This window comes from Mustela putorius, unplaced genomic scaffold (genome assembly GCF_011764305.1).
Source record: "Mustela putorius furo isolate JIRA1106 unplaced genomic scaffold, ASM1176430v1.1 tig00003898_pilon_pilon_pilon, whole genome shotgun sequence".
In the NCBI taxonomy this organism is placed as follows: Eukaryota; Metazoa; Chordata; class Mammalia; order Carnivora; family Mustelidae; genus Mustela; species Mustela putorius.
In genome coordinates, this window is record NW_025422047.1 from 10,797,451 (window position 1) to 10,824,906 (window position 27,456).

General features: G+C 40.5%; 1 protein-coding gene across 4 annotated transcripts in view; it reads right to left on the reverse strand.

Annotated features, from left to right (window-relative positions):
- The window catches only part of FRMD5 (FERM domain containing 5), a 312,608-nt gene extending 287,250 nt beyond the window's left edge, over positions 1 to 25,358 (reverse strand). For all 4 annotated transcript variants that reach the window (XM_013055502.2, XM_045067947.1, XM_045067946.1 and 1 more), the window contains exon 1: positions 25,032 to 25,358. In XM_013055502.2, coding sequence (XP_012910956.1) covers positions 25,032 to 25,133 — 102 coding nt within the window. In that variant the 5' untranslated portion in view covers positions 25,134 to 25,358. The remainder of the gene's footprint in view (positions 1 to 25,031) is intronic.
- Between the last annotated feature and the right edge of the window lie 2,098 nt (positions 25,359 to 27,456).

A 27,456-nucleotide genomic window follows, 5' to 3' on the forward strand; every position in this document is an offset into this window, starting at 1 on the left:
TTTATATAACTACACAAACGTTTCTAAAATAAAAAGTGTAACATAACCCGCAGTCATTCTAAATAAATTACAAACACATTGGTATTTCTATTTCCTTTAATTCAGAATTAAATTCAATGACTTTTAAAAAACTAGCCTCTAGGGCACTTAGGGGCTCCATCAGTAGAGCATGGACTCTTGATCTCAGGGCGATGAGTTCAAGCCCCACATTAGGTTGTAGAGATGACAAATAAATAAATAAATAAATAAAATAAACTTTTAAAAAAAAAACCTAGCTTCTAATTTTTAAAAGTGAGATGCTATTTTTATTTTTTTAAGGTTTTATTTATTTATTTGACAGAAAGAGAGAAAGAGTGAGAGCAGGAAAAAAAAGCAGGGAGAGTGGGAGAGGGAAAGCATGCTCTCTGCTGAGCAGAGAGCTGGATGAGGGACTCAGTCCCAGCACCCTGGGATCATGACCTGAGAGGAAGGCAGACACTTAACGACTGAGCCACCCAGGCGTCCCAAGATGTTATTTTTATAATATGACTCCAAATGATAAAGTTTAACCAAAAAGCATAAATAGATCTCCTAAGAATTAAACCATATGTTATGCTAGATGACTTCCCCAAAATACCCCTTCATCTCAGTAATATTCAAAAAAAAATTTTCAATTAACTTGAATAAAAAGTTGATAAGACAGAGAGTGACCACTAGATAGGTTTTGGAAATCCTCAGGTAAAAACTGTTCCCTCTCTAAACCAGGAAGAATAAGAAATAACACTAAAGTTGACAACCTCATCAGCTTCAGGTATCAGAAAGGGTAGATTCTTCCATTTTACCAACAGAGAAAAAATACTTGTTTCCCAGATCTACAGTTTCTAAAAATTGACAAAGATCTTTAACTCTATCTCAGGCACAGGAGCCAGATCAGCAAATGAAATCTCCTCTAGTCAGTAATGGGGGAGTTGAAGTATAGGACTCCACCATTTGTGTCCACAAAGCATATCTTGATAGGGTATCATTAACTCTTACAGACCAACAAATGGGATTGACCAGGGTAAAGGCATATTAAGTATCAAACCCACCTAAACAAAGCAGAGGACAGAGAAAAGGCAGCAATGTGGGAAACTCAACTATGAGCAAGAGAAATGGAAACTAACACAGGCATCTCCTCTAATGGATAGAAGTGAAAAGGGTCATTTATTTGAAAGAAAAAGAGAACTAAGGACAGAGCAAAACTTCTCCCTAAAACTAGAGACATGGGATAGAGGCTAAATGAATACATATAAATTGTGGCCAAATATAAAGAAGAAAAACTTTTAAAAACCCTCTATATCGGGGCACCTAGGTGGCTCAGTGAGTTAAGCCTCTGCCTTTGGCTCAGGTCATGATCTCAGGGTCCTAGGATTGAGCCCCGCATTAGGCTCTCTGCTCAGCAGGGAGCCTGTTTCCCCCTCTCTCTCTGCCTGCCTCTCTGCCTACTTGTGATCTGTCAAATAAATAAAATCTTAAAAACAAAAACAAAAACAAAAAACCCTGTATCACAATTTCAAAGGTTATTATTAATAATAAACACTACACCTGAATAACACTTTAAAATATGCCAAGCAGGGGCACCTGGGTGGCTCAGCGGGTTAAGCCTCTGCCTTCAGCTCAGGTCATGATCTCAGGGTCCTGGGATCAAGCCCCACATCGGGCTCTCTGCTCAGCAGGGAGCCTGCTTCCCCCTCACTCTCTGCCTGTCTCTCTGCCTACTTGTGATCTCTGTCTGTCAAATAAATAAATAATATCTTTACACACACACACACACACACACACACACACACACATATATATATATATGCAAAGCACAGGGTGCCTGGCAGGCTCAGTCAGTAGAGCATGTGTCTCTGGATCTCAGCGTTGTGAGTTTTAAGCTTCATATTGGGAGTAGAGATAACTTAAAAAAAATAAATAAAAATTAAATAAATAAATGAATGAAAATTTAAATTAAAAATAAAATTACAAGGTTCTTTAATATAAATTTTCTCATTTTTTCCACTCCTCATACAACTCTGGGATGCAGGCAGAGCAAATATCACTATCTTTTTCCAATTGTTTTAAAAATGTGAAAAAGTTGTAGAAGTGATGTGACTCATTCAAGGTCACATAGGTAGTATGAAGCAGAGTCGAGATTGACAAGTTTTCTGAGTCCAAACGTGACACGTCTTCCACCATACCATTATTAAATAAAACTTGTATTCAAATCCACCAAAAGCATTCTAATAAAATTCTGCTCTATCTAACCATGCACTGCTTACTCATCAGTCTTGCAGCCAGTCTCAGAATTGCCAATATAGAACTGCTTTCACACTCTAGTAATTTCTAGAAAAACTTCAATAAAGGAAGGATTTCAGAATGGAATATTTCTTACAAAATATAACTTATTCTAACCATTAAGATTGCGCCTAATGGATTCAATTTTATCCTTTCAACATTGACAAGCCATTGCTGGTATTTGTCAAAACCGATAACAAAATATAATGTCTGTTTCCCCATGGCAAATCCCTGCTTGTTTCTTCACCTATTTCCATAATGTATTGTCATTTATAACCTCTGACAGTTGTGCCACATTTTTTACACTACTTAGAAACCCAAGCACAGTAATTTTAAAAGATTTTGTGCTAGAATCTGTTTCCTTTAGAAAAAATAACCCCCACTTTCTTATTGCAGATAACTCACAAAAGATGACTTAGTTTCCACGTGCTATTTTTCAGTATAAAAGAAACTTTTTAAAAAATTTATTAACATATAATGTATTATTTGCTTCAGGGGTACAGTTCTGTGAATCACCAGTCTTACACAGTTCACATCACTCACCATAGCACATACTCTCCCCAATGTCCATCACACAGCTACCCTATCCCTTACCCCCCACCCCCAGCAACCCTCAGTTTGTTTCCTGAGATTAAGAGTCTCTTATGGTTTGTCTCCCTCGCCATGAAAGAAACTTTTTTTGTTTTAAAGATTTTATTTATTTATTTGACAGACAGAGATCACAGGTAGGCAGAGAGGCAAGCAGAGAGAGAGGAAGAAACAGGCTCCCTGCTGAGCAGAGAGCCCAACTCGGGTCTCAATCCCAGGACCTTGGGATCATGACCTGAGTAGAAGGCAGAGGCTTAACCCACTGAGCCACCCCGGCGCCCCAAAAGAAACTTCTTTGTAAAAAAAATTCAGGAGTTCAACAAATTTTGTGGTAATTCTTCCATGAGTCCATAAATACTACCATTTTAACATTATGACAAGATAATACAATATAGAAAAAAGAACACTGGAGTATCAACCTACTCCAGACTAACTATATGACCTTAAGTAAGTCAATTTACCTCTCTCGGTTTCAGGTTTGTCCTCTAAAAAGAAGAGTGAGCTCAGTAGCTTTCAAACATTTTAGCAGATATTTTTTTCTAATAATGTGTTGCATGGGTTCAATATAAAAAGAATGGTAAAACTAGAGCCCTTCTGGACAGGGAGCTCAGATCCCTACCCACTCAGTATGCTCCTCAGTCCTCCAGTTCCCCAGCCTCAGACAGCCCATGAAATAGGTCTGAGGAACACAATATAAAACCAGGAATGAGCTCTTTCCTGTCTCTTCTAACTCCAAAAATCTAGAATTTCATTAATTTTATGCTCCACCTTATCAGTTATTAGAGAAATACAAATTAAAATTTCAGTGAAATATAACTACACATCTCTCAGCATAGCTTTTAAAAAAAATAACTAATAATCCCCAATGTTGGTGAAGATATGGAGCAACTGTAACTCTCATATATTGAAACTGGGAAGGTAAAACAGTACTGCCACTTTGGAAAAAGTTTGGTAGTTTCTTAAAAGGTAAACAAATACTTATTTAAAACGCAGCTCCATTTCCAGGTATTTACCAAGTGAAACAAAAACCTATGTTTATATAAAAATGTATATGCAAGGGGCACCTGGGTGGCTCAGTGGGTTAAGCCTCTGCCTTCGGCTCAGGTCATGATCTCAGGGTCTTGGGATCAAGCCCTGCATTGGGCTCTCTGCTCAGCAGGAGCCTGCTTCCCTCTCTCTCCCTGCCTATTTGTGCTCTTTCTCTGTCAAATAAATAAAATTTTTTAAATGTATATGCAAATATTTTTTGCAGATTTACTTATAACTGACAAAAAATGAAAATAACTCAAATTTCCATCAACTGGTTCATGGATATACAAATTTTCCTAAGTCCATAAATGGAATACTATTCAGCCATGAAAAAGAACAAAATGCTGATAGGTACACTAACATGAATGCAACTTGAAAGCATTATGCACACTGAAAACCACAAAATATCACTTAAAAAAATCAAATATCTATGTATATAGAAAGTCATCCTCTGTTAATCAGAAGAATTTTTTCATTAAGGAGATAGCAACACTCCCCAAATTGAACTACAGGTTCAATACAATTCCTATCAAAATTCAACCTGTTTATTTTTTTGTAAAAATTAACAAGCTGATCCTAAAATTCATATAGAAATGCAATGGACTAAGAGTAGGAAAAATTATCTTGAAATAGAACAAAGTCGGTAGATTCATACTTTCTGATTTCTACATACTTTCTAATTTACTACAGAGCTAAAGTAATTCAGACAGTGATACTGGCATTGATATATACAGATCAATGGAATAGATCAATAGAATAAAGAGTTCAAAAATAAACCCATACATTTATGGTCAACTGATCTTCAACAAAAGTAATAAAGATAATTTGATAGGGAAAGAGTTGTCTTCCAACCAACAATACTGGACGACTGGATATCAACATATAAAAATATAAAGTTGGAGCCCCCACCCTTATAAAGACTACACAACAAACAGCCCTGCTGGGATACCACATAGAAGTAGTAATTCAAAAAACACCTGGAGAAGGATATATAGGGAAGGATATTTATACACTAAAATCAGAGTGTGTATTGGAGGGACAGGGATCTTTGGGAGACTTCTCCAAGAACAAAAGAGCTAGTGGGTACCATTCCCCTCCCCAACCCCCCTGTCTAGATATGCGGACACATGCAGGAACAGTGCAGCTGGAACATTCCCCACCTAGCCTGCTAAAAGTATACCTTACCCCTCCATCCTGGCCTGGGCAGGAATTATCCCTGGTGGCTGTGGACCAGCTTGACCTTCCTGGTGCCAAGCACCTGCCTCTGCACTCTCCTGCAGACCTATTCCTTCCAACAAGTCCTTGCCAGGAGACCACCCAAAGTGGTGTCACAAGCCTGGCAATGTGCAAGCAGCCCTGGCAAGGACCAGCACCTCTCCAAAGTGACACCTGTCCCAAGGAGAGGGGAAGATAACAATACACACCCATCCAACTGGGGCCCCAGCAGACATCTGGTCTGACTACAGGCCCCATGCACCAGTGAAAGCTTTTCAGGAGACAACACAAGGAGAGTGCCCTGCAGTTGGCAAGACCACAGCTCTGGAAAACACCTGCTCTAACTCAAGTCCAAGGCAGACCCAGACTAGCCCACTAACACAACAGGGACCAAACACCACCCTGCCCACAAAGGGGGCCATTGCAGCCAACTGGACTGAAGGCAAATGTGGCTAAACTACAACAGGAGGGTCCACACAACACAGAGAGTAGAAACTCCTGAAATCAGGTTCTGGGGAACAGGGAACACTGCACTGCAGAGCACTAAAAGACCTCTTCTTCACAAGGACACTGCTTCCAAGAGCAGAAGGCATAGATGACTTTCCTAGCACAAAGAAAGAGACACAGGGAGTTAAACAAAATGAGGAGACAGAAGAACATGTCCCAAATGAAAGATCAGGACCAAATCAAAGCAAGAGCTAAACAAAATGGAGATAAGTAATATGCCTGATGTAGAATTTTAAGTTATGGTCATAAAGATACTCACTATATCTTTATGTGGAGAACCTCAGTGAGACCCTCAACAAAGAGAAAACATTTTTTTTAAAAAATCAAACAGGGATGAATTCAGTGACCAAAATTAAAAATACACTAGAGGTAATTAACCATAGACTAGAAGAAGCAGAAGACATCAGTGAACTTGAGGGCAGAGTAAGGGAAAAAAACAAGCTGAACAGGAAAGAGAAAAACAACAATAATACATGAAAATAGGTTAAGAGAACTCAGTGACAGCATCAAGCATAATAACATTCACATTATAGGGATTCTAGAAGGCAAAGAAGTAAAAGGGGATAGAAATTTTATTTGAAGAAATAATAGCTGAATACTTCCCCAATCTGGGGAAGGTAAAAGAAATCCAGATCCAGAAGGCATAGAGCGGCCCCATCAAAATCAACCCTAGGAAATCTATACCAAGACAGCTAGTAATTAAAATGAGAAAAAGTAGTAATAAAGAATTTAGGGGTACCTGGGTGGCTCAGTGGGTTAAAGCCTCTGCCTCAGTGGGTTAAGCCTCTGCCTTTGGTTCAAGTCATGATCTCAGGGTCCTGGGATTGAGTCCCACATCAGGCTTCCCTGCTCAGTGGGAAGCCTGCTTCCCCCCTCTCTCTGCCTACCTCTCTGCCTACTTGTGATCTCTGTCTGTCAAACAAATAAATAAAATATTTTTAAAAAAGAAAGAAAGGAAGTTTAAAAAGCAGAAAGAAAGAAAAAGTTACATATCCGGAGAAACTCATAAGGCTATCAGTGGATTTTTCAGCAGAGACTTTGCTGGCCAAAGGGAGTGGCATCATAAATTCAAAGTGCTGAAAGAAAAAAGCCTGTAACCAAGAATACCCTATCCAGCAAAGCTAGTTCCCCTGATAAACAAAAGTTGAAAGAATTCATGGCCACTAAACCAGTCTTATAAGAAATGGTAAAGGGAACTCTGAATAGAAAGGACTGACAAAACAGTAGGAAGCAGAAAGGCAATGAAATTAAGTGTACCTATAAAAGTTATTCAAGGGATTCACAAAATAAAAGGATGTGAAGTATGACACAATACACCTAAAACAAGGAGGGGAAAGGAGTAAAAATCTAGTGCTTTTAGAATGGGTTCAAAGTTAAGTGACCACTGACTTAATATCAACCCTTATATGCATGTCAAAAACTGGTGCTAGCCAAAAAATAAAAAAGAATTCAGTATATCACTAAAGAAACCCAGCAAATCATGAAAGAACAGAGCAAGAGAAGATTCCAATAAGGTATTTAAGAAACAAAAGGACAAAGAAAAAAAGAGACAAAAACACATACACTTACAGAACTGTTGGTTGCCAGTAGGGAGGTGCGTATGGGGGATGGGTGAAATGGGGGATGGGCATTAAGAGTACACTTATTTTGATTAGCACTGAATAATGTATAGAATTGTTGAATCAATATATTGTACACCAGAAACCAATAGAACACCGTATGTTAACTATAAAAAATAAATTAAGATAGAATAAATCCCACAATGATATACTACTTCATACCCACAGAATGGCTATAATTGAAAAGACAACTGTGAGGATTGGCAAGGATGTGAAAAAATGGAAGCCCACAGGCAACCACTTTGGAAAACTGTTTGGCAATTCCTCCAATATTAAACATCAAGTTACCATATGACCCAGCAATTCCACTCCTAGGTATCTATCCCAGAGTAATAAAAATGTATTTCCACACAGAAACCTATACACATGTGTTGCACACCTGAAATATTGTATGTCAACTATACTTCAATTAAGAAAAAAAAGTGTATGGGAATGTTCACAGCACAACCAAAAGAAAACATACATCCACACAACAATTTGTACATAAATCAGAGCTTCATCTATAATAGACAAAAAGTGGAATGACACAAATGTTCATCAACTGATGAATGATAAACAAAATGTGATAAAACCATACTATGGGAAATTATTTAGCAATAAAAAAGAATTAATTACTAATATAAGTTATTACTTGGATGAGCCCCAAAAACATTATGCTAAGTAAAAGAAATCAGTTACAAAGGACCATGTATTGTATGATATCATTTATTTGAAATATTCATAATAGGCAAATCTATAGAGAAAGTAGACTGTTTGCCTAGGGCAGAGAGTTGCGGGGAATGAGGGAGACAGGAAGTAGGAATAACTGCCTATGGGTACAAAGTTTCTTTTTGGGGCGATATAAATGTTCTAAAATTAGATTATGTTGATTGCACAACTCCATAAATATGCTAAAAACTGTTGAATTGTACACTTTAAACATATGAACTTTATGATACGTAATTTGTAGCTCAAAAAAGCATTATGCTAACTGAAAGAAGCCAGACTCAGAAGATTACATATTGTATGATTCTATATATAGGACATCATGGAAAAAGCAAACCTATAAGAACAGAAATCAAATTAGTAGCTGACAGACATCCAGACACAGGGAGGAGACTGACCATAAAGGGGTACAAGAGAACTTCACAGGATGTTGGAAATATTCTATATATGATGGTTACACAACTTGCATGTATTTGTCAAAATTCAAAGAACTGTATAGCTACGAAAGAATGAATTTCAGGGACACCTGGGCGGCTCAGTCAATAGAGCACACGATTCTTGATCTTGGGGTCATGAATTCAAGCCCCATGTTGGGTGTAGAGTTTTACCTTAAAAAAAGAAAAGTGAAGTTTACTCTATGTAAACTGTACCCCAATAAACCTGAATTTTAAAAAGAGCAAGTTAAAGTGTAGGGGATACAAAAAAACAATATTGGGAAACTCAAGATCAAAATAGTGGAAATGGGGCACCTGGGTGGCTCAGTTGGTTAAACAACTGCCTTCGGCTTAGGTCATGATCCAAGAGTCCTTGGATCGAGTCCCACATCGGGTTCCCAGATCCATGGGGAGTCTGCTTCTCCCTCTGACCTTCTCCCTCTCATGCTCTCTCTCACTCTCTCTCTCAAATAAATAAATAAAATCTTTAAAAAAAAAAAAGTGGAAATGTTTACAATAAATCAGAATTCACTCTATAGAGTTCTATAACAGATATGGTGTATACCTCCTAGGGATGACATCAAGATTATATAATACTGCCTATACAGAGTGGTAACATACATGAGGACCATGCAGAATTTGATACCAAAGTTAAAAAAAGGGGGGGCCTCCCTCTAAAATACAAAGTGGTAAAAGTTAATATAGATTAAAGAAAATTATCTGGCCAAGTCCACTAACATAGGGAAGAAAATGGTATTTAAAGCAGTCTTGAGGGCCACCTGGGTAGTTCAGTTGGTTAAGCATTTGCCTTCGGCTCAGGTCATAATCCTGCAGTCCTGGGATGGAGTCCTGCATTGGACTCCTGGCTCAGTGGGGCATCTGCTTCATCTACTTCTCCCTCTCCCAAACTCAACCCACCCATGTTCCCTCTCTCTCCCTTGCTCACTCACTCTCTCATATAAATAAATAAAATCTTAAAAAAAAAAAAAAAAAAAAACAACTTTCAAATTTGTTTTTCCAAAAGTCTCTGATTCTGAAGAAGTGCCTACGATGGCAGAAACTAGTATTCACCATCCCACTGTAATTAACAGAGATTCTAAATTACAAAGACAAAAACAAAAAAAAAAAATCATGATTTTTGATTAGCATGAGTCAATGTCCCAGAATCTGATCTGTGTGGAAATAACAAGTAGATAAAGCTTTATTTTGTATTCTGCAAAACTAAGGGACAGAAGAGAGGCTGAGCAGTCACAAAGATCTGTCCTGACATCTCTTTAAAAGGAATATTTGCGTTTGTAAAGACTACCATCACAGAAGGAACACAAAGGAAAAACACTACTGAGCCATGGACAGATTTCTTGGGAACTGTAGAATGTTTATGCTAAAAGAGACTGGAAGTGTCTTCTCTTTGAGTTGCCTCATTTTGCAAATGAAAGGTTAAATTACCTGCTCAAGACCTCAGAGTTAATCAGTCAAGAGAGTCAGGCATTGGACACAAGTCCCCTGACTCCACCAAGTCAATGTTTTCCCCTTTGGACCATACTGCCTGCTTCACGGGAGAGCAACAGAAGTAAGAAAGAACAACAATGAGGTCACACAGAGTTTGAATCCCAGCTCCCCCAACAGACTAGCTGTGTGACATTAGACAAATTATTCAACATCTCTAAGCCTTATAGTACTCATCTGGAATTAGGGACAACAATACTTTCCATTAAACAGGTAGGATTAAATGAAGAAAGCACAGAAAGTGCTTATCACAGAGCCCAGAACACAGTACGTACTCAAATTTTTAAATAGCCTAATTAACATATTAAATTAAAATATGTAATATGGACATTATACCAAATAACTCTCTAAAAAACAACAATGGCATGTTATGAGATGCCTAATTTGTCAGTACATTCATTTTAATTGTAATTATGTCAGAGAAACCTTAGGAGAGGAAGAGAGAATCACAGAAAAAAAAAAAAGATGAAAACCTACCAAGATATTATTTTTAAACTCTTATCTTACCTCTTTATTAAAATTGACTTTATTTTCAAGTATCTTCTGTTAAAACTTATCTACTTATAAATAATCCTACATAATTTTGAAAGCTAACTGGACCCTAATCAGTGAGAAAACTTTCTATAGTCATTCTGAACCATAAATCCTAACTAATAATAAACGTATTTGCTCAGAAAAACTAATCTAATCACCATTTTAAAACTTTGTAATTATACATTCACAAGAAGTGAATGATGTCCCATATATCCTCCACCCAGCTTCCCTCAAGGGCAGCTGCTTGTATTCTGGTACATTACCAAAACCAGGAAATTGACATGTGCATTAAGATATAATTCATATAAGATTACCTTTTTTGAAAAAATGATTTTATTATTTAAATAATCTCCACACCAAAAGTGAGGCTCAAACTCAGAACCCTTTGATTTGAGAGTCACCTGCTCTACCAACTGAGCCAGCCAGGCACCCCCAGATTACTGTTTTAAAGGGTACAATGCAGTGGATTTCAGTATAATCCTGGAATTGTACAACCACCACCACTAATTAACCATCTTCTAAAGTACAATATCACTCTAAAGACAAGAAAAATCCGATATTCATTTTTTAAATGTATTTAGCTCAAGTCAGAGGTAACTTTACATTTGCATTATTAATAGTCTTCTTTATCATTCATGCACATCTGCAATGAATATTTATTTAGCCCCCTAGGTGAGACCTTAGTTACTAACTGTTAAAAGATGTAATCCCTGCCCTTCAAATAGTTGTCTAGTAAGAGACAGACAATTTAAGTAAATATTTATAAGTGAATGTGGTAAATGCTATAATAAGGTCCCCCAAAGCACAGTCCAGCAATACTGGGGAGGGAGTTTACCTTGGAATAAGGTGATGAGAAGATGATCTACAAAGTGGGATAAAATGCATAAGGAGGATGACAGGAGACCAGCCTCAAAAGGAAGGCCGCAAAGGTAACGGAAGGACATCTATGACGTGCTAAAAGGCTGTTATTCAGCAGGTAAAGGGAGAATCTTGAAGGGTTTTAAAAAAAGAGAAAATGATCGGAAGTTGCATTTTGGAAGCATGTGAAGCTTACCGCCCCCACAGGAAGGTAAAACCTAGACCATTTGGACCCTGTATCTGGCAAGCAACAAATGAAGAGCCAGAGAAGACAGATGTAGGAGGCTCTGATTCCTGCCATCACTAAAGCTGCAGTCAGAAGAGGAAGACTGAATTTGGCAAGATCCCTATCATACCTCAACAACACCTGAGCTCTTATGGATTCTTGCAAGTTCCCATGTCCTCTCACCTGACAGAAGGAGGAGTGGATTTAGATTGGCCTGCTCCAATAAGACCCTGCAGGTCATTAAAATATAGAAATATTAGAATACATATACACACACATACACACACACACACACACACACACACACAATATCCCTACCAGTTGGCCAATAGCCACTGCCCTAAGAGGCCTCTCCCTCTTCCCTGGGACCACTCTTGAACCCCACCTCCCATGCTTCACCACTAAATAGTATCTGGCCCAGCAGAAGGCCCCAGACTCAATTCCAGTGTGTTCTGGCAGAATCTTGGTCAGTGGGGTATTCACTGTGACTCACTGATTACTGAGGGGCTTTTGTTTTGTTTTTAATATTTTTTCAAGATTTTTGTTTATTTGACAGAAAGATAACAAGTAGACAGAGAGGCAGGCAGAGAGGGGGGCGGAGTAAGCAGTCTCCCTGAGCAGAGAGCAGGATGCGGGGCTCAATCCCAGGACCCTGAGATCATGACCTGAGCCAAAGGCAGAGGCTTTAACTCACTGAGCCACCGAGGTGACCCCACTTTTTTTTTTTTTTTAATTTTACTATTTAACTAAGCTCTAGGCCCAACATAGGGTTGGAATTCATGACCACTGCCCCCCCAGCCCAGACCAAGAATCCCCTGCTCCAGTGACTGAGCCAGCCAGAAGCCCCAATTATTGAGTATTTTAAATATTACCTCCACATAGGAGCCAACCTCAGAGAGTTCCTTTAAACCATTAAACTCTCCTATCACACAGTTGCAAGAACAACAAAAAAGACCTCCAATATTCTTTCATTTCCTAACGTGCTTCTCTAGATTCTCCCTCCGGATTTTTTTTCTCCCTCCAGATTTTTTTTTTTTTTCTCCCTGCTGAGCAGAGAGCCTGATGCGGGCCTCAATCCCAGGACTCTGAGATCATGACCTGAGCTGAAGGCAGAGGCTTTAACCCACTGAGCCACCCATGCGCCCTCTCCCTCCAGATTTTGATTGGGTATTTCTGCTTGGGGCTTATCTTGCCCCATCCCAATGCTTTCTCTGGTTTTGATCTTTTGTTTCTCTCTTTATCAATTATTTCCACTCTCCCTACAATTTCACCAACTCCAACTGTCCACAGTACTCTCCTGACCATGGGAAGCACCTCCACTGTGTGGACCCAGTCCCTAAATACAAACCTGAAGTTACAGTATAGGAAGAGTCTCATTGAGTCTGTTATTTATTAAGAAATAATTGCAAAAATGTTAATAGAAAACTCTAAATATATAATATTCAGTCCAGCCCCAAGATACTTTATATAATACAGATTTTCATTTGTTTTCATTCATGCTGTTTCATTTGTTTATATTATTTAAAATTCCAGTTAATTAAAATATACACTATTGTGTTAAATAATGAAACTAAAGGATATGGATCGCATTATGCTTCAGTGTATATTTATACACATTTCAATTGCACCTTTTTTTTTTTTTAAACACCTCCCACCACTACTAAAAGGTGTGGCCACCATGCAAAGAATTTGACCATAAGCAAAGCTATAACTTAGTAGTGATGGCAATTAGAAATGGTGATAAGAGGGGACATCTGGCTGGCTCAGTCTGTGGAGCATGCAACTCTTGATCTTGGGGTCATGAGTTCGAGCCCCATACTGGGCATAGAGCTTGCTTTAAAACAATGAAAAAGGGTGCCTGAGTGGCTTAGTTGGTTGAGCCTCCAACTCCTCCTTTGGGCTGGGGTCATGGGCTCAAGCTCCATGTGGGGCTCTGTGCTCAGTGCAGTTTGCTTGTCCCTCTCCCTCTGTTCCTCCCCGCTCCCACTCGTGCCCATGCTCTCACTCACCCACTTGCTCTCTCTCTCCCTCAAATAAATCAATAAATAAAATCTTGTTTTAATAAAGAAAAGAAATAGTAATATAAGATTGTATTAAATAAGTGGTCTTAAGTATGAATTAGTATAAAACAAAGGAGATTGTACGAGATGGACAGAAAAGCTATGATGTAAAGATGGTAGGAAATAAAACTGTAGAATTCAGGAAGTGAAGAGAAAGTTTTCTTTTTTCTTATTTTCTTTCAACCAGGAACTAAAGATAATTTATGTGAGATATTCTTAGTAGGAATATAGAGTATTCCTACTCCATAATATTTTATAATGACATAGTAAAAGACCTAATTTGCAGCAAGACAATGTACTATCATTATATCTGTCTCTTAAAAATTATCAGCCTACTGTACCAATATCAAAAACTGGAATATGAGCCTCTGCCTTTGGCTCAGGTCATGATCCTAGGGTCCTGGAATCGAGCCCCAATCAGGCTCTCTGCTCAGCCGGGAGCCTGCTTCCTCCTCTCTCTCTGCCTGCCTCTCTGACTACGTGTGACCTCACGCGCGCTCTCACTCTCTGTCAAATAAATTAAAAAAAAAAAAACTAGAATATGAGAAATGCATTCTCTTTTGCCATACAAATTATTAGAAAACAATTCTTAGATGTAATTCCGGTACTATGGGTCCTTATTTAAATATGCTTATCTAAATTATCCAAGGTATATTTAAAAATAAGCAAATAAGTATTGTTTTTCAGATCAGCAATGCTGCTTATAAAATCTGACACTGCCATGGTTGGTTCAGTATCTTATGACCTGAAGCGACACCAAGCCAATGCCAATTCACTTTAAAAAAAATTTTTTATTTCACATAATAGAATCTGAAGCTAAGTATAAATTAAGTTGAACTGTAGTACTAGACTACCTTGTGTTTTGATCAGATTTTTAGCTCTCAAAAGCCAAATTTCTTCTGAGTGGTCTCCCAAAGAACTGATGGGTTATTCTATTGCAGGGATGAGAGTGTACTGTGAGATTGCCTTATAACATCCCAGGCATCAATGCTGGTCCATGGGATCCTTCTGACATACAAACTTCCAATTCCATAATAACTCTGGGGGATTCTGGATTTTTCTAGAGGCGAAAATCTGAAAGAAGGCAGGCTGAATGTTTTCATCATTCCAAATTATCCCCTAGAAGTACTTGAGACCCTTAGACTAATTAATTTTGCTTCCCTGTGTTGTGATCAATGTTCTTACCTGCTTGGCTCATGTCTGATAAAACAATCTTAGTGGCATCCTCTGCCTACCGTATATGGAATCCTTTGGTACTTGTGAAGACAACTCTTCCACTAGGGTGTCCTCAAAAATAGGCTAAGGCCCAGCCTAGAGGCCCCTGAGGTAAATCAGGCAATATGGAAATAAAGTTTTGCACCTGCCTGGAGGGAAAGAATAATTTGCCTGACCATGGAGTGCCTGAATGGACTACCAGACTATGAGGGTTCCAAATGATTTGGCTTTTTCCTACTACAAGTTCAATGAAAGTGGCCAGACATTTGAGTGTGCCCTGGGGCATGCCCTTTTGATGTACCACTATTTCTTTCAGGTCTTGGGCCTGTGGGCCTTTGCTAATTTATCTGGCTCCCATAATGCCACTTCACAGCAAGCCTCCTTAATCTCTCCAACAAAGTGGAGTGCCTGTATTGTCAGTCATTCCCCTATTCAACAGTCTTTAAACCATCCCTTCTTTTTCTCCTTTTCCAGAGCAAAATAACCTATTAGCATTGGCATTCTGCCAAACATTGATTGCCTAAATGCCAAACAGTGCTTTCCTGGAGGTTCCCATCCCCAAAAGGTCTAGCCTGGCATTGTGTGGAGTGCTCAAAGTGCACCCCGTGTCGGGCTGGGAACTTCAGAGCTGGCAGGCAGGGGTTCATTGGGGAATCCAGGGAAGCACTCCACCATCCTCTAGAAAAGCAATTTTGGTGGCCACCTACGTTTGGTAACAGAGGGGCAGAATTGTGCCTTTTAGGGCTCACTGGTCACATTTCTTAACTGTCGGTGCACCATTTAGGCTGTACTGTATCAGTCCCAGGATTTTCAAACACCAGCTGAAAGCTGGGATTTGATACTTTGTGTATACAAATAAGCTGATGCCAGAGAGGAGGTCCCTCAGAAACAAAATTCATATGCATAGTTACTGCAGCCTCAATTAAGAATGATACATGAATCTACCCCTTCTTTATATGATGCCATTGCTTTGTGAAGAACCTTAATTTGTGTTGTACACTTTTGGAGTTAGATTTAACTCAACACCCGCTTTATGTTTTAATTTAGTTTAGACTAACTCTTCTAAGCATGTCAAGAATGATTGAAATTTGCTGACAGCCATCTTTCCTAAGCAAGTAGTTTCTGTTATTTGACTCAACTGTACCGGAGTAAATCAGATAAACATAGTAAAGGAAAGACTAAATATATTTGGCTTTACATTTTTAGCTTTCCTACCTTGAAGTAGCCTGCTGTTGCCTCAGCCTGGAATGCCCTTTACCCATCCCCACAGCCCATTTTCTGCTTTTGGCACTCTTTCATGACCTAGTTCAAATCTCACCTCCTTTGAGAAATATTTAGTAATTTTGAGTCCCCCATATTTGCACTGCCACAGCATACCACCTTGTCTTAACACTGAATTCTATGACATTTATTTTTTGCTATTTACATGTTTGCAAACAGGGGCCTTCCTACACCCCCAGTGCTTCAAGTTGTGAAGATGATTTCTTTGAAAAACAGTATAGAAATATAAAATAATTTTCTTTCCAGGTCAGGAAGGACAAAAATAAAACCAAAAAATACAAGAGCATCAAATTGGAATGATGACCTGTTGTAGAATCTTTAGAATCCTGTCCCCTTGAAAACGGTATGCATATCTGCAAATAACCTAACCTTTACCTTACAAAGGTAGAGAATCAGTTAAGGCCATTCAGAAATAAATCAAAAGGTAGAAATATGGGATTCACTCTTGGCTTCTCTTTTTCCCTCACTTTTTATAATGAGTCAACACAACTCATATGTGTATGTCATACAATATGTGTATGACCCAGTTGTAGTGATTCTCAAACCTGAAAAAGCATAAGAGTCACCTGAAAGATTTGTTAAAACAGACTGCTGATGGGACGCCTGGGTGGCTCAGTTGGTTAAGCAGCTGCCTTCGGCTCAGGTCATGATCCCAGCGTCCTGGGATCAAGTCCCACATCGGGCTCCTTGCTCCGCAGGGAGCCTGCTTCTCCCTCTGACTCTGCCTTCCACTCTGTCTGCCTGTACTCGCTCTCTCTCTCTTACAAATAAATAAATAAAATCTTTAAAAAAAAAAAAAAAAAAACCAGACTGCTGAGCCGCATCCCCCACATTTCTGATTCACTAGGTCTGCAGTGGGGCCAAAAACTTGCATTTGTTAACAAGTAACCAGGTGAAAATGATGCTGCTCATCCAGGACCCACTTTGAGAACAATTGTTTTCTTTAAATCATCCCCTATTCCATTCTTCTTTTTAACAAGGTTCACAATTTCTACAAAGGGAAAAAAAGCCCCCTGAGTTGTGACACAGTAAGGTAGTTCAAATAAGGCATAAAAATAACTAGGTTTGGTCCTGATCTAGAACCGTTTCCCTTGGTGGGCAGGGGGTTATCTAAGGCTTTGAAATGATCATTAACAGATAGGAATGAGTCCTAAAGCATTTCTGGAGTGGTCCAAGGCATCTCTAAATAAGGACCAGCTGATGAGGTCATGATAATGCAAGGAGTCAGAAGTAGAGGAGGGGAATGAAGGCTATAATCACTGTCAAAGGGGTGTTTTCTGTAGACAAGTGAATGGAGCTATTGTACACAAACTCAGTGGTTGCCAAGCATGTGGTCCAATTAGCTTGCCTGTATGAGCATGGCACGGAAGGATCTCCTCAGAGGACTGGATTCACACAAGTTGATGTTTAGTACACAGCAGCAAGCAAAAGCCTGAAGAATTTGAACCTGAGGAGTTTTATAAGTTCCTGCTTTCCAAATATAGGATATGATACAATTAGATTGGGAAGCCTACAAAAGTAAAACACCATCCTCAGAAATAGTACAGCATTTACAGTTGGTGAAAGACCAATACAGAGGATCTTGCTCAAAATATTGACAACAATGAGAATGGCATGGTACCTTAGGTGGCAAGAGGTCCACAACTTAAATCTAAGGGTTAGCCTCCAAGAGAAACTTCTTTCCCTACTCTAGCTTGGGCTCTACTGATACTTAAAATGTTTGTACAAGTTCATAAAGTTGTACTGGCCACCTAGATCCAGAGTCTTAAAGGAAGGGGAAGTCTGCTTTTATGGCTAGAATGAACATGTAACAAGATGTTTTGCTCTCTTAGGGGAACACCATTCACTCTGCAACATAGGTATGGAGATGCTTCAGTGCTCTTCAAAGTTCTCAGCTGCATGAGAGAACCATTCAGGGGGAGGGTTTCAGCCCCAAGTATCCACGCCCGAAAACAGGGGCAACAACCGCCACCTGGCCTCCAGAAGAGCAACATTCTCCTCCCTGAGCACCACATAAGATATAGAAGCTGTAAGGTTGTTGCCAATGTTGCAAGAGATTCACATCTGTTGTACCAGCTCTGGCTACACACAGCTGAGGAAGAGTGACCCATAGGAGGCTGCTCCAGGAAACAGGATCTGCAGAGTCAGAATGTTACATATGAGGCTATCAGAAGGTGGATGCCGCTTAACATAGACATAATTAGAAACAGGTTGGGAAGTATGGTTCTCTTCCAGTTGGGGCAAGAGGTTAGAAAATGAGGCTGGGAGGAGGTTTCCTGTGGTATTGATTTAGGGGAAAGGCATGAAGGAACTTTCTATAGCTGTGGTGAGCCCAGTGCTCAATATCCTAATTCTGTCAGACTTCCAACACCCCCATGAGCATTCATTGGATCTAAGCCTTCCAAACCTGCAGAGATGGTGGGGAGGGGAGACCTCAAAGGCCTGAAACCCTAAGAAACAAACCAAAAAAATCAAGAAAGCTCTAGATCACAAGAAGCTCTAGATCTAATTCAACAAGAGATAACTGCAAAAAGTTATCAGAGACCTCAAAGGCGCCATAAAATACCATATTTACATACCATACTTCTCACCAGGGAGAGGGGCTGCAGAGCAAAGTAGTTGGGAATCTGATGGGTTGAAACTATAAAAAGCCTTATACAGTTGTTAGAAAATGCTTATTGTTTTCAGGTACAAGAAATATTAAAATATATTTTTTAAAGATTTTATTTATTTATTTGACAGAGAGCTGGAAAGCACAAGCAGGGGGGGGAGTGGCAGAAGGAGAGGGAGAAGCAAGGTCCCTGCTGAGCAGGGAGCCCAATGTGGAACCTGATTCCAGGACTATGGGACCATGACCTGAGTGGAAGACCGTTGCTTAATCAACTGGGCCATCCAGGCACCTCAAGGCACAAGAACTTTTAAACTGTTGGAACTAACACAGCCATCATGGAGCACAATCAAATCAGAACAAATATTTATTGAACTATAACCATAAGACACTGTGGTTTAAACTAGGCTTTCAAATTTATACCTTCCTCTTACTCCTTTAAAAATTCTAAAGTATAATCTACTGGAAAATAGGTATTAAAATAATCAAAATATTTTGCCAGAGTGACTACAGTATCTAACTACTATAGTATCTTACTAATTAAAGCCTTGCTTATTTTGGGTTGCGCATTTTAATACCTATACATAAACCACTACAAATATAACAAAAATGACTTTTTTGGTCTTCAGGTTGTCTGATTTTATCTTGGCAAACATCTTTTTATTTTTTTTAAGTGTGATATTAATGCTAGCACAGACATGATCAATGAGTCTCTGGGCAATTTAACAGAAGACTCAAAACCCACATGCTCTTTTATTATACACTATGTTGAATTGCCTCATCCAGCATATTCATTCCTAGCACTTAATAGAATGCAAATTCATACAAATACCCTTGAGTAAAATCTGCTGTGGTGAATGCTTCTAGGTTTCTCTTGGATGCCACTGACACTTCCTTAAACCAAACTTTTTCAGTAAGAGAAAGAATGAGAGCACATCTAGAATTTACCTTCTGTCCTAAAAGGTTGATCTGCATTAGTTTTATACAATGAGCTAAAATTTTAGCATACAAATTAAGAAATAGAATACAAGTGCTTTCGGGATTCTAGAAGGCTAATTTTGGAACTTAGTTTCAAGATTAGAGTCTGACTTGCTATTGTAACAGATTCTGAGACACCATAATTACTTTTCAAAACAAAGTTTTTAAAAGAACCAATATTCGTGAAAATACAACAGCTTTGTCTTTTTCTGTGGATACAATTACCTTAATTCTCTAACATCACTTTTGCATTAATGAAACCAAGGATTTCGCTTACCAAATATAGAAAAAGACAAATCACTGTAGGTCCTTGATTTCAATGCCCCTCTAAAGCCAAAGGATGGAAGGAAAGCAAACTTGAACTCTTGAATTTTACTGTTTTTAAAGATTTTATTTATTTGAGATAGAGAATGAGTGGAGAAAGGACAGAGGGAGAGGGAGAAGCAGGGTCCTGCCTAAGCAGAGAGCCCAATGTGGGGCTGGATCCCAGGACCCTGGGATCATGACCAGAGCCAAACGCAGATGCTTAACCCACTAAGCCACCCAAATGCCCCCTGAACTCTTGAATTTTAGAGAAGAGTTCTACAACAGAATCCAGTTATTCCAGCCTTGGATTTTATGATTTCACTGAGATTATCAGGAATCACTCTTTTACTATTTATTTGAGAGAGAGAGAGAGAGAGAGAGCACGAGTAGGAGGGAGGGGCAGAGGGGGAAAGAGAAGCAGACTCCCCGCTGAGCAGGGAATGCAAAGAGGTCTTGATCCCAGGGCCCTGAGATATGACCTGAGCAGAACAGAAATCATTTTAAGGAGGGGCACCAGGTGGCTCAGTCCAGTAAGTGCCCAATTCTTGGCTTCCACTCGGGTCATGATCTCAGGGTCAAATGACAGAGCCCTGAGCTGGCTCTGGCCTGACTGGGGAGTCTGCTTAAGGTTCTCTCCCTCTCCCTTTGCCCTTCTCCCACATTCGCATGGCCACATACTCTCTTTCTCAAATAAATAAATAAAATCTTTTTAAAAAATCATTTTAAGGAGACTTATGGTTTATTTTCAAAAAAAATTTCTCAATCCTATTTTTGATTTGATAGAACAAGGCACAAGGTATATTAGTCTGTTTAAATGAGAAAGACAACTATCATATGATCTCCCTGATATGAGGAAGTGGTGATGCAACATGGGGCCTTAAGTGGGTAGGAGAAGAACAAATGAAACAAGATGGGATTGGGAGGGAGACAAACCATAAGTGACTCTTGATCTCACAAAACAAACTGAGGGTTGCTGGGGGGAGGGGTTTGGGAGAAGGGGGTGGGATTATGGACATTGGGGAGGGTATGTGCTTTGGTGAGTGCTGTGAAGTGTGTAAACCTGGTGATTCACAGACCTGTACCCCTGGGGATAAAAATATATGTTTATAAATGTTATTATTTGTAATGACATTAATGAATAATTTTTTCTTTACTGTGAAATAAGCATTATTATTACCATTTTACAGATGAAGAAATTAAGGCACAGACAGGTGAAATAACTTAGGGAGTCAGAAGAAATAGAAGGAACAAAAGATGGGATTTAGAGACAAATTGATCATGGTTTAAATATAGTACAGCCACCTACTAGCTTTGAATGGATGAAGTTCCTTCATCCAAGCCTTTTATCTGTAAAATGAAAATAATACCACCTATCTCTCAAATAGTTGATGGAAGGTATAGTACAGAAAGCATAGTACAGATGGCCATTCAAGAAATATCGGCTCTCCCACCAATCCACAATCCTATTTTCTTCAGCTGGTACAATGGTACAATGCTGTTGTGAGGTAAGTGAGAGAATAACACATGCAGGGCGCCTGGCAAGTACGGGACTCAATACATTTGTTCTCTCCCCCAATATTGCCTCCCTTACCCTAGGTCCCACAGTTACTGAATGGCTGAGACACAATCAAGCCACGATCTTGGTTGCACTCTATAACTGTTTCTGTCCACATGTATTTTACTTATAGTAGTACCTCATTACCTCATTTAACTGCAAAAACAAATTGAAGCCAGCTGCTGCCTGATCGGTTGTTATTTTAATGTGCTCCCAGTAAAATCAAATTCATTTCTAGGACAGCTTTACTTTTCAGTAAGCAGAAAAAAGTGGTAAGTATTTCTGACTTGTAAATATGTATTTTTGATACATATTTCTACTGGCTTTTCTGTAATATATATTCTTAGTATTTTATAAACTATTATAACTCAAGAGATTGTTAGAAATCTATTACTTAGGATATTAGCATTCAAATGACTTCATTTGATATGCTGAGTTCAAAGATATTATTAGGTAGTCTTTTTATTTTTTCTATTTGCACCCAAATTAAATAACAAGTAGGGTAGTAAATGCAGTAAATAAATGTAAATATTCATAAATGAAACAGATGTGTGAAAAATATGGACCAGATCTGCATTTATGAGGCAATGACCTTCAAATCTGGCAGGAAGATGTTAACAATGTTCTTCACAGGGGAGCAATTATATTACAGCCCTCCTATGTATACTTCATTTCTCAGGATCTACAAATATATTGGCATATCAGAAAGAATAGAATAGGCTGGTAAATGTGGCAATATTCACTGGAGGGATATAAGGCATTTTTCCTTACCTTAATAATCACATTCTAAATGCCAAATCAGTATAACTGATGCAATATGAAAGGCAAGACCAATACTTAGAATTTCCTACAACTGAAATTTACTAAATGTGGCTATTATGGCTCTAACCCAGGGATACATTTCTGACTCTCTAATACCCTAACTATTCTCTGATTATCTCAAGAAGTACTGAAATCTTTCTAAAATATATACATTATTTAAAGAAAAACATGGCATACCATACTTTAAGGAAAATGATTCCAACTTATTACCAAAATTTTTTTAAAGTATACTGTACAGCACTTCCTAAAATGTTAAAAATATTGCTTTAACCTAGTAAGTAGCTCACAGTTCATTTCCATACTGATTTACAAGACTTTATGTCCAATGTCGGACAAATAAGTGCATGCACAAATACAACCGCACTCACACACTACAGAAATGTATAGGGGGGAGAAAGTTGCTAAGAAAAACTCAATCTCCAAAAGCTCAAAAAAGCTATATGCACAAAATATGAATTTCACATAAGATCCTGTCTTTTTGTTGTTGTTAACCTTTCCTCACATTGGGTAAAAACAGAAGCAAGTCACAGTAGTGGTGCCAAAGACTGACATTACATAAACTTCAGAATTCCTTTGTTTTTTAATTTTCCTTAAATAATCACAACACACCATCATTAACATGTCTAGACAGTGGACACTCACTACAGTATAGTCCTGTTACACCAAGCTTAATTTTCTTATGTGGCCTAAATTTTTATAACACATTAAATTGTAATAATGTAAAACCAGTAGAAAAATAAACACAACCATAGCAAGATATAACAAGCATAAACCCAGTAAGTACTGTTTGACTTAAAAATATTATTTTTCTCAACACTAATAAAGATTTACCCACAACTATAATACCAATCAACCAACCTCAGAGTTTCCACCAACTGAGAAAAGTAACGAGTTGTCTTATTTGATACCTCAAAATCGCTGGTGGAATGATTATGTGAATTGCGTTTCAATTGTACTCTATACCTTGGCAAAAAGTTAATGACCTGCCCCAGAAATTTTATTTCACCATATATACCCCAAAGTATTTTTAGGACTCACAAAGTCTAAATCTCATGCTGCCCTTGATAGGTTATCCTATACATGCTTTAAATTTTAAAACAAAAAGATAAAGGCTTTAAAAGCTCTAGACAATGTATTCAAATGGTGACTACGTGGTCAATGCCTTCTCCTCCCCCACCCAAAACCAAAAAAGAACTGTACACCACACATAATGATACAATAGAAACAAAAAGTAGCATGCCACTCATTCAGTAAGGAAATAATACAGAGCATCTATCATATTCAACTGCAAAAATCCTTTCACTTGATGGCTAGCATCGTTATGACTGTTTAATCTATATTTAAGTGGCCTTAAAGAGATTTTGCTCCCTTTCTCTGCCCTCCTGGAGCTTTGGCAGCAGTCAGCACTTATGCCCAGAGGTGGTTTGGGGAGTGGGAGAAAAGGGAAAGTAGAGAGACGGCTGAAATGAACACAGAGTCAGCACAGAGCAGCTGCTCTCACCCACTACCCAGCGTCTTTCTCACACACCGCTATTTTCCGCGGTTGAGCATTGTCAGCAAAAAAATAAATGGGGGGTTGAGGGGGGCGGGAGACAAAGAGGGTTGGACCAGAGGCCGACAGTTTTTGTCCGCCACATCTGAGGCGAGAAGCCCCCCTCTGGTTTCTTGCTGCAAAGGCAAGGGATCAGGTGAGACCCCTCCGGGTCCAACTCAATTTGCTTCTCCTGAAAGAGCAGTTTCCGGCAGCGAGCGCAGGATCCTTCGGCTGCTGAACTAAACACCGGAGCATTATCAATGCTCCTATCTCTGACTTTACAGAGGAGGAGAGAGGGCTGTGACTGCATTCCTGGGAAAGACTACTACTCCAGACTTGCCACACGGCAGTAGTGAAAAAACATAAGCAAGAGGTTGTAAAAATCTCTTCCAAAATATCAGGTTCTGAAGAAATGCTGCGAAGCATTAACGTATTGTTGGCGTTTTTTTAAGTCACCCATTCTTTCTAGCCACGGTCAACCCTCAAATCTCTGGTACTTGTTGCTAAATCTTTGCCTCACATCCCCCCCCCCCCAAATTGCCCAACACAATGAGATCTGGGGAGCAAAAGGCGGGAGGGGGGGGGGCCTAATCTCGAGAACCCAGAGGGCTGGTCTCTCTTCCATAGGCCACTCTGCACGGGCTGCGCGTTCACTTCTACCTTCTGAGAGCTCTGACTCACAAATGCCGGGGAGGGGTGGGTGGTTATGACATTCAGCATTATCCTTCCAACCAAAGATAAGAAACGCCGGCCAGCGGTCCTTGCCTGGCCAGAGAGCCGAAGCCTGCGCCCACCCGACGGGGCGGCCGGGGTAGGAGCCTCCCGCCCTGCCCGCCTCCTGCGGATGCCCGCGGAAGATGCTCCCCACCCGGGCAGGCTCGAGTAGCCAAGATAGGGCGCGCTAGCCCTGGGAGAGGGCAGGGAGGGTGCTGGGGTCCCGGACGGTGGGACTCTCACCGCAGCTGCGCCGTGCGCCCGGTACCCCGCCCCGGACCAAGTCTCGGGCGGAGGCGCTCTGCACCCGGGCCGTCCGCCGCAGCCAGGGACGGACAAAGCACTGGGGTCTGCGGCGACCCCGGGCGGCGGCCGGGGGCCAAGTTAGCCAGACTCAGGGGACGCGGCGGTCCCGCGAGCAGGGCGGCACGGCACTGACCTGGATGGTGCAGGTGTACTCGCTGTCGTCCAGCAGCCGCACGGTGCAGCTGTACTCGCGCTCCAGGCTCCTGCTGCTGCCGCTCATCAACCTGCTCAGCATCTTCCCGCCCGGCCGCCCGCCGCCGGGAGAGACGCGGCAGCGCTGCGGACCCCGGACCAGGCGCCCCTCAGCCGGGCAGCTCCGCGCGGGCCCCCGGCACCTGCACCATCACCCCAGTCCGGTCGCGGCCGCTGCCTCCTGCTGGCCCAGCTCCTCCTCCTTCTCCTCCTCCTTCACCGCCACCGCCTCCCCCCAGCCCAGAGCAAGCGCCCCGCTCTCTCTCCTCCGCGCCCCACTCCCCATGCCCAGCTCGTGGGGCGGGGCCTCGGCCGAAAAAGGGCCAATGGGGGTCAGCGCGGCGGAACCGAGTGACAGACGGTAGAGCCAGGCAAAATAGGGAACTAAGATGATGGACAGGTAGCTGAAGCAATCACGGGAAAGCAGTCGAACAGAACCTTGCGGGACCAGCCCTCTGGCGTCCCAAACGAGGGGCTCCTCTCCTCTCTGCGGTTCCTCCAGAAGCTGTTTCCCCTCCCCCGGGCCAGGTGTGGGCACCCAGCCGGATAAATATCTGCTGCATGGAATACGTTTAGACTGGGCTTCAGCGGTCAGGTCCCACACTCTGCAACGCCACGAGTCCCGCCCTCTCGGGAGCCCGGGCGGTGCGAGATAACGATCACTGCACCTGCAGAATGCAGGCACCTTCCGCTCGGGACTAGGCAGCTGCCCCCACCTGAGCTTTACCCGGAGTCGGCCTGGCGGGCCTGTCTGCTCTGGTGCTCTTATTTTGGAGAACATCTGTTTTACTGGAGCTACTTAAGTAAAAACCGTAGGGTTCGCAAGGGTTTTTAAGCACCTGGGTTTAACCCCTCGGAAACCAACCACTCTAACACCCTATGCCTCCCTTTTATTTTCAGAAGACAAAAGGAAGAGATTGAGGTGTGCTCCTTTAGCCGGTAGGGTGCAGAGGCAGTGATGGGTCCTTTCCTTGCACCTTCAGAACTAGAATTACCGTATCTCCAGACTTCTCAACAAAACACCAGAATGTGTCAGGAGGTAAATATCGCAAAGAAAAAAAAAATAGTCTCCTGCCCTTTGTGACCCTACATCTAAAGACCTCATGTTCTTTATGAAAACTTCACCAAAAAACAATATTCTCCCTCAAAATTTTTTGATGGAAGGAAATGTTATATGAAAGAATCCTATCAACCCAACATTAATGCTGTAATAAGTGTATTAATTGAAAAATAATGCAATGTGCATAATTTCATATTATTTTCATTTATAGTGGTCGTGTTTATGGGGATAACACACATAACAAAGATGAAACCCTACATTAATTTAGAAAACATCTGACCTTTAAAGTAGGTCCCCACCCCCCACCCCTGGCCTGGGGCGGGGGGGCGCGTCCTGAGCTCCTGAGCTCAAGCCCCTCGTTGGGGTTAGAACATTCTTTAAAAAATAAAGTATAGGGGCTCCTGGGTGGTTCAGTGACTTAAAGCCTCTGCCTTCAGCTCAGGTCATCGAGCCCCGCATCCAGCTCTCTGCTCCTCGGGGAGCCTGCTTCCCTCTACCCCTTCTCTCTGCCTGCCTCTTTGCCTACTTGTGATCTCTGTCTGTCAAGTAAATAAATAAAATCTTTTAAAAACATAAAAATAAAAATAAAGTATACTTCTTCCCTAGTGTCCTTGGATTTCAGTATTTTTCTCCAATTTTTTGCATGGGGCCCTCCCCCTCTTCAGTAATCACCTCAACAACCTGAATTGTTCTCCTTAGTTGCATTTTCCTTTGTGGCATTCAACAGTCATAAGAGGAGGTTCCACTTTTCAATGTAATCCTGGAGGACTTAAGAATCTAGAACAGTGAGTCAGAAACTCAAGACTTCAAACCAAAGGTGAGTGCCTCTACTACGTAGCCCCAGCAGGTAGCCTGGGTGTGCAACATAGTAGGTACTCAATAAGTGTTTGTTGCATGAAGTAAATTAGATATTTTATAGTGTTTAAGTCCCAGAAAAAGATCTATGAAGAAACAAGTAATTTCAGGAAGGCCTTGGACACATGAAATCATTAATATGCCAAAGTGATATTCCACAAAGCTCAACTTTGTTTTGTGGTTCGAGAAAATAATGAAAGAGTTCAGGAAAGCAGAACTTATGTTGAAGGCAAAAGTTGCTATTTCTTTGCACAATCTACAAGAGCAAGAAAAAATGTCCAAGAAGCTAGAGGAAACCCAGTAGTTTGACAGTAGGGAAATGTCTTTAACTGGTTATGCAAATAAGCAGCTGTTAGAATAAAAAGGCAAACACCATGAATCCAGAAAAGCTCTAAGGAACTGAATGCAGTCTTTTTTCAGAGTATGACCGGAGATGCAATCAACAGGGATG